Source organism: Osmerus mordax, chromosome 5, assembly GCF_038355195.1.
Source record: "Osmerus mordax isolate fOsmMor3 chromosome 5, fOsmMor3.pri, whole genome shotgun sequence".
Taxonomy (NCBI): domain Eukaryota; kingdom Metazoa; phylum Chordata; class Actinopteri; order Osmeriformes; family Osmeridae; genus Osmerus; species Osmerus mordax.
Genome location: NC_090054.1, coordinates 4,747,827 through 4,764,580, shown reverse-complemented (window position 1 = coordinate 4,764,580; position 16,754 = coordinate 4,747,827). Strand labels below are relative to the sequence as shown.

The following is a 16,754-nucleotide window of genomic DNA, read 5'->3' as shown; positions in this document are numbered from 1 at the left end:
CTAAATCATCAATGGGTGACCCTCAAACTGAAGTGCCAATGCTGTTTAAAGATTACCTTCCTGCAAAATGAGTCATCCTAACTCACAAGGCTCCTACATTGCATAGACGCATAGGCGAAAATCCCGGGGGTGACACGAACCCCACATCCTGGGAAAAATATGATTTGTCCCCACCAATAAATCACTGTAAACATAAATATGTAATTTCAATCATATTAATTATACGCAATGAAAGCGCTTAGCTGATTATGGACACAATGGCGTTTTTTTTTTTACTGTGCTATGTGTTACAGCAGTAATGTTGGTATCCCCTCGGGGGTCTTATCTTGCCAATATAATTCACCTACACACCCCCTTCCGGTCTCTTAGATCTATTAACCAAAATCTGCTGTCCACGCCACGCACTCGTCTGAAGACGTGGGGATAGAGCTTTTGCCCCTATGGCACCCAGACTCTGGAATGCTTTGCCAACCAGCATTAGGTTTGCTGAGAATGTTGAGAGTTTTAAGGGACTATTGAAGACTTACTTGTTCAGGTTAGCTTTTGAGTAATCTCTGTCTTTGGTCTATTGATAATTTTTATCCGTTTTTATTTTATTTTTTATTATTAGACTTTTATGTTATATTGACATTGTACATTTAAAGCACTTTGTGACCCTGTCTGTGAAAAGCACTGTATAAATACATTTTACTTACTTACTTACTTACTTACTTACTTACAGTTGACCGTTCAGGGACCACCGTTTTGGGTTTATACTGTGCCTGTTGTGTCGATGTTGCTGGGAGTTCTGTTCAGTGTAGCTGTAGCTTGTGTGTTTAACCTCTCTGCACACACACACACACGCACCTCTCTGCACACACACACACACGCACACACACACACAAATACCCCCTTTCTTCTCCACCTACACCAGATCACTTGGCTTGCTCTTTCAAATCCCGAGGCTTCTCTTTTACCGCTGCTACTCTGTGGACACGCAGCTATTTCCGGCGCTCCGCCCCCCCCGAATCAACAAAAGAATCCAGGCTTGTCTGGCACACGTGTCCTCGAGGAGGTCCTCTCACGACCTGAAACGGAATCCCGACAAGAGGGAGCTGCTTTTCATCCCTGCCACATCCTCCCTGCGACTGCCTTTTGCTCGGCAACGAACCAAGGCGTCAACCTCGATGACAACCTGGATTTCAAGAGACATGCGGCTTGTGACTTAGACTTGCCGGTGTTCTCTACACAACATCCAGAGTGCTCCATCCAGCTGTTCGTCCAGGTGACTTTAACTCCCCAATCTGTCTGCTCCGACTGCCTTCTCGCTGGGCTCGGCATGTGATCTGAAGATCATCTGCAATGCATCCACCCCCCTAATCTTCAAGCTCCCCAAGTACTCGCACACAACTCCCCTGCTAAGCTTGCTGACTGCTGGTCGCCGCATGGATCAGGATCAGCCCTGAGCCTCACCCAAAACAAGACAGGTCCTCCATACATCCAGGACAGCTGTACAAACTGACTGTGGCTCTCCGCGCTGCGACATCGGGTCGTCTCGCGATCCTTGCGCGGAGAAATAAGGGTCCTCAAATGGTCCCCATTCAACTACACTCTTTCCATCCGTAGGGTTTTTCCAAAGGGGTCTCAAGATTCACCCCTTCATACTTCACCTTGATTAACTACTCTTTTGACTGGCCTATACCAAAACCAAAATGTGAAAAGCTAGCAGTGACTTTCTGTTAACAGTGGGATGGATGTGGCTGAAATGAGAATGAGATGTTCTCTACTGTGTGAGGGTATGTGTGGCCTTCAATTATTGGGTTTATAGCACGTCTTTGTGCCAGTGTGTGTATGCCCGTATGCAAATGTGTGGGTATGTCTATCATAGTTCCCAGCTTGCCAGCAATCAATGTCTCCCTCTCCTAGCCCCTCTCAGTAGTTCCGACTCAACCAAACTGCTCCCTAACAACACTGATTTGTCTGCCTTCCATTTCCTCCTCTGTGCCAGCCTAACAAGCAGTTGCCACCCTGACGTTCACTGGATTGGACTGGAACACTTAGAGCAAACCTAGGAAAGAGGGGAGAGAGGGGAGAGAGAGCGAGAGGCAGAGCAAGAGGCGAGGAGGGTTAGCACACAAGGACTTAATTAGAAAACCCCTTCTACTCCCCCTCTTTCCTCCATCTCATTTTTTCAATCTTCCCTTCTCTCCTTTCACCCCCCTTTTTCATGATTTTTCCTTCTCATTTCTTATTCCTCTCTTGGCCCTCTTTTTTTTCTTATCTTTTTCCTTTCCCTCCTCCTCCTCCTCCTCACCCCTCCTACTCCTCTTCCTCCTCCTTCAACTCCTCACCCCTCCTCCTCCTCCTCCTCACCCCTCCTGTCCTGTTTTCTGTCAGGGCCCCTCCGCGGCTGTTCACACGCCACCAACACTAACAATGAAGTCAGGCAGGAAGAGGGGCAGGCTCAACACTTGTATAACTTTTCTCTCTCTCTCCACCCTCCTACTCACTGTCTCCACCATCCAAATTCACTCCTCCCTCCCTGTCATAAACACAACCCCTTCCCCTCTCCACTACTGCCCATTCTCCCTCCCTCGCTCTTTCACAAACAAACGTTTCAGTCTAGTACATGGACTTTAGACAGCTCTGTTATGAAAGGCCAGGACAGGCGCTGGGATAGGGAGGGGACTGGATGTCCCTCTGTATTAGGAGGGTGTGGGCTGTGATTGGGATCTGACCAATGAACTGGAGATTGTACACACAGCTCTCAGGAGGAGATTACGTGTGTGTATATGTGTTTGATGAGGGAAGGTAGTTACAAATATCTTTATTGTGGTTGATGGGGGAGGGCCCTGGAGGCTGGAAGATTCAAAAGGAGAGGACTTTTTCATTCTGGACCGGTTAACAATTAACTCCACTCGATTGGGCACACATACTACGTCCACACACTTCAGTGTCTGTGAGGAGCCAGGGAGCCATGTAGCTCATAGCTCAAAGCTCTGCAGTCACGTCCGGCAATTGTCTTGGGACAGAGTGTGTGTGTATGTTCTGATATTGAGGGACCAAGGCTGCACAGAGAATAGAGGTTTGAGAGATCCTCCTCACATCTGGTCATCTGTGGAGCTGACCCTACGGGACTATGGCTGTCCCAGCGCTGGACAAGTACTGTGGATCCACCTTCTGGGTGAGTCTGGGGAGTCTGGGGAGGCTGGGGACACAAGGAGGCTGGGGAGGCTGGGGACACAAGGAGTCTGGGGAGGCTGGGGACACAAGGAGGCTGGGGAGGCTGGGGACACAAGGAGGCTGGGGAGGCTGGGGACACAAGGAGGCTGGGGACACAAGGAGGCTGGGGAGACTCGGAAGCTGGGGTGCTAGAAATCGTGGTGACGTAGGGAGGTTAGAGAGTTTAGGGAGGTTAGGAAAGTTGGGAAGGTTGGGTGATTGTTTTCTTTGTTTTATTGTGGTCTTTTAATTAGGACTGTTTGATTTGTCAGGACAAAGTCTTATCGCAGAGCAGAGCGGGAAAACGTGATCATCTCCTACTAAATCTGTTAAGGGAGAGTGAATCAGCTATTCTTGCGACATGCACTGCATAATCACCTCACAATCACCACAAAAGGCAAAGGGCTTCCACTCCTGATCTGTAATGTACATTTACTGTCTAATCCTGACTCAGAACCAGACCAGGGCCCATAAAACAAGTTTACCGAATAAGCCAGGCTTATGTCAGTCAGTCAAGACTAATTGGGTGTGCTTTGCCTTCGGCAAGGGCACAACCTTTGTTCTCTCACATATATATTATTGGGTGTGCTCAAGCCTTCGGCGAGAGCACAACCTTTGTTCTCTCACATATATATTATTATTGGGTGTGCTCAAGCCTTCGGCGAGAGCACAACCTTTGTTCTCTCACATATATATTATTATTATTATTTTTATTTTTATTTCTTTTTGCCCCCCTAAAACTCAGTAAATACTTGGCCTACATAGACAACGTAGGTGTCAAAAGTTTCGTCTTGGTAGCGATTGAGTTGCTTCTATTGGAATTTACGTTCCGTTGCATGGTTTAAGCTTAAATTAAGTTTTTGTGGCGAAAAGTGAAGCTAACGGTGGCTAATTTGCTAGCCACAGTCACTGACGTTACTAACGTCACTGCGTCACTAACGTCACGAAAACACGCGTGACTACCTTTGCCAGAACATTCGTTTAGCATCTGTTAACTTGGGGGATAGCTAGGCTAACTATAGCTTTACTGCAAGGCAGCTGCAGAAACGCCACAAGAAAAGAGGCCAGGGTGATAACTATTTACTCATTTTACTTTGTGATATGACACACAATTGTGATGTGTAATGTACAATATAAGCTGATATTATTAAGGAAGTACATCTACTTTCGGAAACAGTAGTCTACTATTTCACTGAAGTATTAGCATCATGACATTAGCCTGTGTTTCCCGGGCAACACATACTACAGTGGTCTATGATGTAGCGTTATCTGTTTTCAATCGTTAAAATAAACATTCCTCACATATACATTTTCGTTGTAGGATTTATTCTGACATTAGAAAACAATTTGTTGGTGAAATTACCATTACCTGTGGTTTCAAACCAGTGTAGCTCACTGCAACGCTGTAGCTTACGCGAGACACACTACAAAAACATCTAGCTACAGTACACAGCTGTTTAGGAAGTCAAACGGCGACAGAAAATGTTCGGCACTCCCCTTACTTAAATCAAAAGTCTATCTAACTACTAACCTGAACTTCATTGCCACAGCCTAAACGTTGTCAATCTGTTCATGAAAATAATTAATTTCAGCCTAAACCGTACAACGGAACGTTTAATCGAATTCAACCAACACAATCGCTATCAAGACGAACACAGCAGTAGTCTAGTACTGTACTGTAGTAGTAGAATTTACCGGGGCAGCTTCTCCACACAGGGCTATATCGCATTTTGAGTTGTTACTGACAATGATCGCTACCAGTGAGCTTTTTATGAATGAGCTATTTTCCACTAAATAAATGTCAAGCTTATTTACGTTTTTGGGGGCATATTTTCAGTTAGCAGATGGTACTGTTTGAATCGCGATTCTATCTTCTGCCGGTAAAGTCGTAGAATAATCTTCAAAGGGGGTTCTTTATTATTGAATGAATGCAATATGAGTAGGCTAAATGCCTGAAAATATCACGAGAAGGGACAACTTAAAAGGACGTTTAAGTCATAGAGATTAGGTCCATTTGTACACCGGTCTGCCAAATGTATTCGTTTTGATTCAGCCTGTCAGCTGCCTCTTGCAGGGGAAATGAGAAGACATCATATTTCATTCTACACTTCACTCGTATTTTGAGTTGTAAATGAGCAGCAAAAAAAAGATGCTTTTAAATCTATGTAATCTTTATAAATAATAAGTAGGCCCGATGCATTTTTATATAAAATATACAGACCCCTGTGCAACCGACGCAAGCAAGCACACCCTACAATTTCCCCAGAAATTGTATCCTCTCTAGTTATTATTATTTTTATTTTTATTTCTTTTTGCCCCCCTAAAACTCAGTAAATACTTGGCCTACATAGACAACGTAGGTGTCAAAAGTTTCGTCTTGGTAGCGATTGAGTTGCTTCTATTGGAATTTACGTTCCGTTGCATGGTTTAAGCGTAAGTTAAGTTTTTGTGGCGAAAAGTGAAGCTAACGGTGGCTAATTTGCTAGCCACAGTCACTGACGTTACTAACGTCACTGCGTCACTAACGTCACGAAAACACGCGTGACTACCTTTGCCAGAACATTCGTTTCACATCTGTTAACTTGGGGGATAGCTAGGCTAACTATAGCTTTACTGCAAGGCAGCTGCAGAAACGCCACAAGAAAAGAGGCCAGGGTGATAACTATTTACTCATTTTACTTTGTGATATGACACACAATTGTGATGTGTAATGTACAATATAAGATGATATTATTAAGGAAGTACATCTACTTTCGGAAACAGTAGTCTACTATTTCACTGAAGTATTAGCATCATTACATTAGCCTGTGTTTCCCGGGCAACACATACTACAGTGGTCTATGATGTAGCGTTATCTGTTTTCAATCGTTAAAATAAACATTCCTCACATATACATTTTCGTTGTAGGATTTATTCTGACATTAGAAAACGATTTGTTGGTGAAATTACCATTACCTGTGGTTTCAAACCAGTGTAGCTCACTGCAACGCTGTAGCTTACGCGAGACACACTACAAAAACATCTAGCTACAGTACACAGCTGTTTAGGAAGTCAAACGGCGACAGAAAATGTTCGGCACTCCCCTTACTTAAATCAAAAGTCTATCTAACTACTAACCTGAACTTCATTGCCACAGCCTAAACGTTGTCAATCTGTTCATGAAAATAATTAATTTCAGCCTAAACCGTACAACGGAACGTTAAATCCAATTCAACCAACGCAATCGCTACCAAGACGAACACAGCAGTAGCCTAGTACTGTACCGTAGTAGTACAATTTACCGGGGCAGCTTCTCAACACAGGGTTATATCGCATTTTGCGTTGTTACTGACAATGATCGCTACCAGTGAGCTTTTTATGAATGAGCAATTTTCCACTAAATAAATGTCAAGCTTATTTACGTTTTGGGGGCATATTTTCAGTTAGCAGATGGTACCGTTTGAATTGCGATTCCATCTTCTACTGCCAGGTAACGTCGTAGAATAATCTTCAAAGGGGTTGTTTATTCATGAATGAATGCAATATGAGTAGGCTAAATGCCTGAAAATATCATGAGAAGAGAAAAACTTAAAATGACGTTTAAATCATAGAGATTAGGTCAATTTTTACACCGGTCTGCAATAATGTCACGAAAACACGCGTGACTACCTTTGGCAGAACATTCGTTTGGCATCTGTTAACTTGGGGGATAGCTAGGCTAACTATAGCTTTACTGCAAGGCAGCTGCAGAAACGCCACAAGCAAAGAGGCCAGGGTGATAAATATTTACTCATTTTACTTTGTGATATGACACACAATTGTGATGTGTAATGTACAATATAAGCTGATATTATTAAGGAAGTACATCTACTTTCGGAAACAGTAGTCTACTATTTCACTGACATATTAGCATCATGACATTAGCCTGTGTTGCCCGGGCAACACATACTACAGTGGTCTATGATGTATCTGTTTTCAATCGTTAAAACAAACATTCCTCACATATACATTTTCGTTGTAGGATTTATTCTGACATTAGTAAACGATTTGTTGCTGAAATTACCATTACCTGTGGTTTCAAACCAGTGTAGCTCACTGCAACGCTGTAGCCTACTGTACCCGAGACACTAGTGTGAGTAGCTAACAACAACTCCTCAGCTGTTTAAGTCAAACGGCAACAGAACATGTTCGGCACTCCCCTTACTCAAAAGTCTTTCAGTAGGGAAACTATCTGACTACTAACCTGAACTTCATTGCCACAGCCTAAACTTTGTCAATCTGTTCATGAAAATAATTAATTTCAGCCTAAACCGTACAACTGAACGTTTAATCGAATTCAACCAACGCAATCGCTATCAAGACTAACACAGCAGTAGTCTAGTACTGTACTGTAGTAGTAGAATTTACCGGGGCAGCTTCTCCACACAGGGCTATATCGCATTTTGAGTTGTTACTGACAATGATCGCTACCAGTGAGCTTTTTATGAATGAGCTATTTTCCACTAAATAAATGTCAAGCTTATTTACGTTTTTGGGGGCATATTTTCAGTTAGCAGATGGTACTGTTTGAATCGCGATTCTATCTTCTGCCGGTAAAGTCGTAGAATAATCTTCAAAGGGGGTTCTTTGTTAATGAATGAATGCAATATGAGTAGGCTAAATGCCTGAAAATATCACGAGAAGGGACAACTTAAAAGGACGTTTAAGTCATAGAGATTAGGTCCATTTGTACACCGGTCTGCCAAATGTATTCGTTTTGATTCAGCCTGTCAGCTGCCTCTTGCAGGGGAAATGAGAAGACATCATATTTCATTCTACACTTCACTCGTATTTTGAGTTGTAAATGAGCAGCAAAAAAAAGATGCTTTTAAATCTATGTAATCTTTATAAATAATAAGTAGGCCCGATGCATTTTTATATAAAATATACAGACCCCTGTGCAACCGACGCAAGCAAGCACACCCTACAATTTCCCCAGAAATTGTACCCTCTCTAGTTATTTTTATTATTATTATTTTTATTCTTTTTGCCCCCCTAAAACTCAGTCAATATTTGGCCTACATAGACAACGTAGGTGTCAAAAGTTTCGTCTTGGTAGTGATTGAGTTGCTTCTATTGGAATTTACGTTCCGTTGCATGGTTTGGGCGTAGGTTAAGTTTTTGTGGCGAAAAGTGAAGCTAACGGTGGCTAATTTGCTAGCCACAGTCACTGACGTTACTAACGTCACTACCGTCACGAAAACACGCGTGACTACCTTTGCCAGAACATTCGTTTCGCATCTGTTAACTTGGGGGATAGCTAGGCTAACTATAGCTTTACTGCAAGGCAGCTGCAGAAACGCCACAAGCAAAGAGGCCAGGGTGATACATATTTACTCATTTTACTTTGTGATATGACACACAATTGTGATGTGTAATGTACAATATAAGCTGATATTATTAAGGAAGTACATCTACTTTCGGAAACAGTAGTCTACTATTTCACTGAAGTATTAGCATCATGACATTAGCCTGTGTTGCCCGGGCAACACATACTACAGTGGTCTATGATGTATCTGTTTTCAATCGTTAAAATAAACATTCCTCACATATACATTTTCGTTGTAGGATTTATTCTGACATTAGTAAACGATTTGTTGGTGAAATTACCATTACCTGTGGTTTCAAACCAGTGTAGCTCACTGCAACGCTGTAGCTTACGCGAGACACAATACAAAAACATCTACAGTAGCTACAGTACACAGCTGTTTAGGAAGTCAAACGGCGACAGAACATGTTCGGCACTCCCCTTACTTAAATCAAAAGTCTATCTAACTACTAACCTGAACTTCATTGCCACAGCCTAAACGTTGTCAATCTGTTCATGAAAATAATTAATTTCAGCCTAAACCGTACAACGGAACGTTAAATCCAATTCAACCAACGCAATCGCTACCAAGACGAACACAGCAGTAGTCTAGTAGGGAGGACAAACCCGTTTGAGCGTTTTTCCTGAAATACGTTTTAATAGTTATTCCTGGGGAAATTATGGAATTAAATTACATATTAACTATACTGAAATACGTGTGCACAATAATATCAACAATATTTGCTCAATTTAGACGTTTTTAAAGGTTTTTAATTTTACCTCGAAGCTACTTCCGTTAATCAGCTGTTTGTGAAAAAGAGGCTAGTTTTACGACAGTGACTTTGGATGTAGCCTACTTTAACATGCTAGCTGATTAGCCAGTACGAGTGAGATATGTAAACAGCTACGTTAACAAACATCTTGTTTGTAAAATATGTAGTCTTAAATACGATGGGAACACATCACATAAACAACTCTAAAACGTCCGACACGCCAAATGTTGTCATTTTTTGACAAGCGTCCCTGAAGCTCAAATTCCGAGTCAGAGTTCCATGAAGCTTTTCATTGCAGTGAATGGGGCGGAGAAGCGTTTCTTCTCTTATCTGTACTCTTGTATTGTCCAGTCGATTTATAATAACATGTTATCAAAAGTGGACCTCTAAATTACTTTTTGTTGTCTTTATTCAAATGAATGTAATTTTAATTAAGTTATTCCATTGAAACATAATACATGTAATATAATAATGACACGACTTAAATTTGTTCAAGAACAACAATGTTTAATATGCATATTTAATAGGAAACCTAACTCATTTTCCAGAGGGAATCAAAAAACCAGTTAACCCATTTTAGCCAATATGGGATACTGGAAAATTATTCCCCGACCCCTAGCAAAAAGGCGATCGAGCAAGCTCCTGGAAAATGTGTAGCTAATTGAAGGCACGTTCATCTGAAAAAGAGAGAGAAAAAAGTGCACATTTGTAACATACTTATTGACAATAAGTTACTTATAAACATATTTATGAAAACTTCATTTTACTATACAACCTCACTGCAAACGGAATGTGCTGCTACTGTTTCATTTTCTCTTCATACCTGAAATTAGAAATACATAAATTATTAAATATCAATATCAAACCTGATCAACAGCCTTACTAGAGTAAAACTGCCAATATTTAGCTATATAAACATCCTATAAGAGATACGAATATATGCAGAGGGAACTATTTACATCAGAAATCTTACATGAAAGAAAAAGATTATATTAGATACACAATAGTTACAAATAATTATACAGCTAACTTCAACCTAAAAGAAAAGATTAATATTAGAAGATACACAATAACTACAAATTATAGCCAATGCCCTACTCTATACTGTTGGCTTTTAAAGCCCGCTCAACAGTCTAACTGCCAATGCCCTACTCTATACTGTTGGCCTTTAAATCCCGCTCAACAGTCTGCCAATGCCCTACTCTATACTGCTGGCTTTTAAATCCCGCTCAACAGTCTGCCAATGCCCTACTCTGTTGGCTTTTAAATCCCGCTCAACAGTCTGCCAATGCCCTACTCTATACTGTTGGCTTTTAAATCCCGCTCAACAGCCTTGCTTTACAACCTATGTAAATCTGACTTCATGATTTAAATAATCATCTAAAAGAGGACATTCGTAAACCCCCTCCTCTTCGTCCTCACCCTCGTACTCTACAACAAGTAAACTACCTGTGCTACAGCCCACTACTCTACCTGGATACCAGCACTCCAACCCATCATCACTATCTATGTACATGTGCTTTATTTTCCTGCCTATCATGTCTGCAGCACTGACAGACAACAACTCCACATACCCCTCCTGAAAATCGGACCATAAATCAAACCACCACAGTCTCTTTTCCCCATCATATCTTACATGGGAAATGGTCTTACCATTTACCTCCTTTTCCCCTATAACTGTGGCTCTGTACCAGACTTTAGTCCCATCTTCATCAAACCCATGTCTGATGATTTTACCAAGGAGCTGGTCTGCCGACTGCACATCAGGTACTATGACCTTTGAGAGCCCCCCCCTCTTCCTACCTGAATCCCGAACAAGTGCCTGCTGCTTCTCAGCAAGGCGTATAAATTCAGCCTTTGCCTCTGCAAAAACATGTGCTGATGCACACCCATACTGCCTATCCTCAGTGTCCTCCAACTCTAGAGGTGCCTGAACTACACTCATAAGATTCCTAGTGAGAGTCTCTAAAGGCAATCTTCTCCTGTCCTTACTTAGATTGAAGACACCATTCTCATTTTTCATCCCTAGTACCACCCGTCTAAACCTCAACTGTGCTGATACAGCTAACAGTTTGGATCTCTCACCTAAACTCTCTAGTTGCTCATCTATTTCATCTAAAGTTGTCCACAAGCCCCCATACTTACCGATCTCCAATGTCAGCTTTTGCTTTGTGGCAACATCCCTAACTTCCCTCTCTCTCTCTTTGACCCTAGACGCCTGCAAAATTCTAAGTCTCTCATCCCTAATTTGTCTTTAGACTTTACTTACCAACAATTATGGAAAACAAACTCCAACTCCTTCGAAAGCCACGCGTGTGGATAATCGGCAGCTCGCTGATTTACTGGCTTGAACGCCACCTGACCGCCACGGGACACAGCCACCCTCGGCTTGATGTGCCAGATTGAGTGGATGGGGAAGAGGGGTATGAGATGGGAGCAGCTCCTGCCTCTTCTCCAGAGAACACCGGGTCCAGGTCCCGACGTAATGATCGTACATCTAGGCGGAAACAACCTGGCCTCTCAAACGTCGTGTTCTCTGATGATCCAAATGAGGAACGATCTTGGATGGTTACTGCAAAAGTACCCCAGTACCAAGATCATATTTTCAGATATTATCCAGCGATGGGTCTATCGGAACCATGTACCTGGCACCAGTGTGTATGGGATTGAACGGGCCCGAAGGCGTGTGAATGCCGGCATAGCCGCCTTTCTGGCTGATAGGGGCATGTCTGGCATCCGAAACAGCAACATCCATCATAAGGATGATTGTTATTTTAGGGACGGCGTTCACCTAAATTTCAGGGGAAACGAAATGTTTCTTTTGAATGTCCACTCAGGTCTGAGCAAGATATTGTGAAGACTCCCGCCTAAAAGCAACAAAGGCTCTTTTAAGAGCCACCTAAATAACCCCAAAATAAACTTTCACTAATGCACTCAGTGAAAGTCACATTGAGCTGATCACTGTCACTCAATACACACAATAGCCTACTTAAATTTGGGATTGGCTAAATTTGTTGTTTAATCTATGTGATATATAATTGTCTCATTATGTGCTGGTGATTGAAGATAATGCAGATCAGTTCACAAAAAAAGTCACTAGATGGCGGAGTTGAGGGGAATATAAAAACGCGCCTTTTTACGAGTATGAACATACTTTTTTTTTTTATAGTAAACCTTGCAAGATACAAGTATACTCAAAATACAAATGTTATATGAAGCCCAATGTACCAAAAACGTCAAAACGCAACCATGTCATGCCACTTAGGCACTGTAAAACTAAAACAAAGCCAGTATACCATCAGTCTGTCGTGGGCATTCCAAGCTAGGTAGCTAGCTACTGTCAGAATTCAGTAAATCACAGGCACTCCTCGGACTTAAGCTCGATTATAAAAAAACCCCCAGCTGGGAAATGTTAGAGGTTTTCACAGTCCTGTAGAGGAGACCTTCATGAACAGAATGACATCAAATTGAGGCTGTGGCATTGAAGTTCAGGTTAGTAGCCAATGGCTCAAAGTACTCTCAGCCCATTACAGACGTCTTAAAATGGGAAAACCTCTGTGCCACATACGGGATGGTATTGGCACAGGGATTGGCTCTAATTTGAGTGACAGGTTGATTCACCAATTGAAAAACTCATCTGGGAATTTTGATTTTTGTAAGGGGAGGGCCGAGATTTTACTGTCGCCGTTTGGCTTCCTAAACAGCAATAGAATTACAAGTTTCTCTAAACCGCGTCGCGTACAGCATAACAGTGAGCTACACTGGCTTAAAACTACAGGTATATAATGATAATTGTACCCATTAACTGTTTACTAGTAATATTATCTCATAATAAATCATAAAACGTTCATTGATATGTGAGCCATGTTTATTATTTTAACGATGGAAAACGGATGTATCACAGACCGCTATCGTATATGTCGTCCAACAGAGGCTAATTATGCTAACGTCTCAGTCAACAAGCAAAAATTGACTACTGTTTTCGAAAGTAAATGTACTAATAATATCATCGTACATCGTATTGTACATTAAATCTCACAAGTGTGTTTTTTATGACAATTTTAAATGAGCAATAAGTTCAGTTTAGCATTTGTTGACGCTTGGAACTCCGTTGTGATTACATTGAGAGCAGAACGTTTGTCCTCCCTAAGTCTAGTACTGTACCGTAGTAGTACAATTTACCGGGGCAGCTTCTCCACACAGGGCTATATCGCATTTTGCGTTGTTACTGACAATGATCGCTACCAGTGAGCTTTTTATGAATGAGCAATTTTCCACTAAATAAATGTCAAGCTTATTTACGTTTTGGGGGGCATATTTTCAGTTAGCAGATGGTACCGTTTGAATCGCGATTCCATCTTCTACTGCCGGGTAAAGTCGTAGAATAATCTTCAAAGGGGTTGTTTATTCATGAATGAATGCAATATGAGTAGGCTAAATGCCTAAAAATATCATGAAAAGGGAAAAACTTAAAATGACGTTTAAATCATAGAGATTAGGTCAATTTTTACACCGGTCTGCACTAATGTCACGAAAACACGCGTGACTACCTTTGGCAGAACATTCGTTTCGCATCTGTTAACTTGGGGGATAGCTAGGCTAACTATAGCTTTACTGCAAGGCAGCTGCAGGAACGCCACAAGAAAAGAGGCCAGGGTGATAACTATTTATTCATTTTACTTTGTGATATGACACACAATTGTGATGTGTAATGTACAATATAAGCTGATATTATTAAGGAAGTACATCTACTTTCGGAAACAGTAGTCTACTATTTCACTGAAGTATTAGCATCATGACATTAGCCTGTGTTGCCCGGGCAACACATACTACAGTGGTCTATGATGTATCTGTTTTCAATCGTTAAAATAAACATTCCTCACATATACATTTTCGTTGTAGGATTTATTATGACATTAGATTACAAGTAAACGATTTGTGGGTGAAATTATCATTACCTGTGGTTTCAATCCAGTGTATCACTGCAACGCTGTAGCCTACTCGAGACACTACAAAAACATCTACACAGCTGTAGGAAGTCAAACGGAGACAGAACATGTTCGGCACTCCCCTTATATCGCATTTTGCGTTGTTACTGACAATGATCGCTACCAGTGAGCTTTTTATGAATGAGCGATTTTCCACTAAATAAATGTCAAGCTTATTTACGTTTTGGGGGGCATATTTTCAGTTAGCAGATGGTACTGTTTGAATCGCGATTCTATCTTCTGCCGGTAACGTCGTAGAATAATCTTCAAAGGGGGTTCTTTATTAATGAATGAATGCAATATGAGTAGGCTAAATTCCTGAAAATATCACGAGAAGGGAAAACTTAAAAGGACGTTTAAGTCATAGAGATTAGGTCAATTTTTACACCGGTCTGCCAAATGTATTCGTTTTGATTCAGCCTGTCAGCTGCCTCTTGCAGGGGAAATGAGAAGACATCATATTTCATTCTACACTTCACTCGTATTTTGAGTTGTAAATGAGCAGCAAAAAAAAGATGCTTTTAAATCTATGTAATCTTTATAAATAATAAGCAGGCCCGATGCATTTTTATATAAAATATACAGACCCCTGTGCAACCGACGTAAGCAAGCACACCCTACAATTTCCCCAGAAATTGTATCCTCTCTAGTTTCCTGTTCATTCGGTTCCATAAAGCCAGCTCCTCGTAGTTCGAACTCAGTTACTATGGCAACTTATTCTGCAAAACTAACCTGGAGCGGGGCAAGCTAACTGTCAGGCTTTAGCGCGTGTTGTTGCTTAACCACACATTCCTGTTCCACTGGCCCAACGGGAAACGATGATTCACCACAGACAATATGTACATTTAGAGAAAATCTACATAAATAAATAAACATAATAAACAATGATGAACAATGATTTCAGAACGATACAAACCTACATAGCCTACATTAAACGTATGGCTGGTAGTTTGTAATATCAAATGTGTAGGCTAATTCTAAATGATCACAGTATAATTATCATAGCTACATAATAGTTAATAGTAGCCTACAATTGCAAAACAAACCTAAATACATACGTCTAACCTCCATTTTCCCGACACAAAAAACATGTTAAGCTACTGGATTGTATTGGTTAGTAGTATTTATTTAAAACAATGTCGAAAAAAGTAAACTTAGATGTGTTTAGATGGTGTATGTTTTTTTAATCGATGAAGTAAAGGTCCATAAAAGAGGATCTTGACCCATGAAGCCTATGGTTCATGTCAATCATGGTGTCATTTTATTTTTATGAAGTATTGGAAAAGCTGTCATAGTACACGGCTTAAAGATCGATATGATCCATGTTCTACCTCTCAGGCTGCTTATAAGAATAGGATGCACCCGCAATTATCTTGACTTCTTGACTTGAATTAGTCCGATTGCATGAACTAGAATTGGCCTTTATGGAACTGCTTTATCCCCGACTGACTTGTTAAATTTATTCAGGTCCGTTTTGGGACATTAATCCCAGTTTTTTGGAGCGGCCTTTATGGAACAGGCCCCAGGTCTAAATGACACAACATTACATTTTATTGATTTTGCAGACACTTTAATCCTAAGCATTTACATTTAGTCATTTAGCAGACGCTCTTATCCAGAGCGACTAACAGTAAGTACAGGGACATTCCCCCGAGGCAAGTAGGGTGAAGTGCCTTTCCCAAGGACACAACGTCATTTGACACGGCCGAGAATCGAACCAGCGACCTTCTGATTACTAGCCCGATTCTCTAACCGCTCAGCCACCTGACTCCTAAGCATCATACTTTTATGTACTGGGTTATACAGTAGTAAAGATACATTACAGACCATGGTTTATAGTTTTTAACATAACTTTTTGGGGCTTCCACAGTTGAAACACTGGTCCACCCCTCATCACTTACCATGTTGATGACAGTGTATGGGGTGACATATTGGCCAAACAACCAAAACTAATTCCACTATGGTTTAAAGGAAGATGGGAAACTGAACAGTATATTAGCATGAACCAAATAATGCCAATACCAATGGAATTGCAGTTATTTGACTCTATGGGTTCAATCAGAGCAAGAATAGTCAAAGGTAAGGTTAAATGAAATAAAGATTTAATAACATTGCAAATGAATGAAATAAATTACAAGGCAAACAAGTTACAAAATGAACGTTAACTCTTACCTACGCTACCATGATTATTGTAAATCAGAGAGAGACAGCAAGAGGTTAGCAAAGACAATGAGTACAAGGACAAGCCAGAGCTGAGGAGAAGGTCTCATGAGATCAAGAATCCACAGAACAATGCATCACAATTCCTTTTATACACAAGAACAACCAATCAGACCATTTCTTGACCCTTACTTATCAACATATGACTAGCAATGCTACAGTAAGTTACACAATGGGGTGTGAGAGCCATCAAGTAGAGACCCTGTCCAGCAACTCCAGATAGCTCCATTTAGCATATGAGAGGTG

The 16,754-nt window shown here is 41.1% G+C and overlaps 1 protein-coding gene across 1 annotated transcript in view; it reads left to right on the top strand.

Annotated features, from left to right (window-relative positions):
• The first annotated feature begins 2,839 nt into the window (after window positions 1-2,839).
• abcc2 (ATP-binding cassette, sub-family C (CFTR/MRP), member 2) overlaps window positions 2,840-16,754 on the top strand; it is a 66,203-nt gene continuing 52,288 nt past the window's right edge. Inside the window, exon 1 of the mRNA XM_067235618.1 lies at window positions 2,840-3,163. Coding sequence (XP_067091719.1) covers window positions 3,119-3,163 — 45 coding nt within the window. The 5' untranslated portion in view covers window positions 2,840-3,118. The remainder of the gene's footprint in view (window positions 3,164-16,754) is intronic.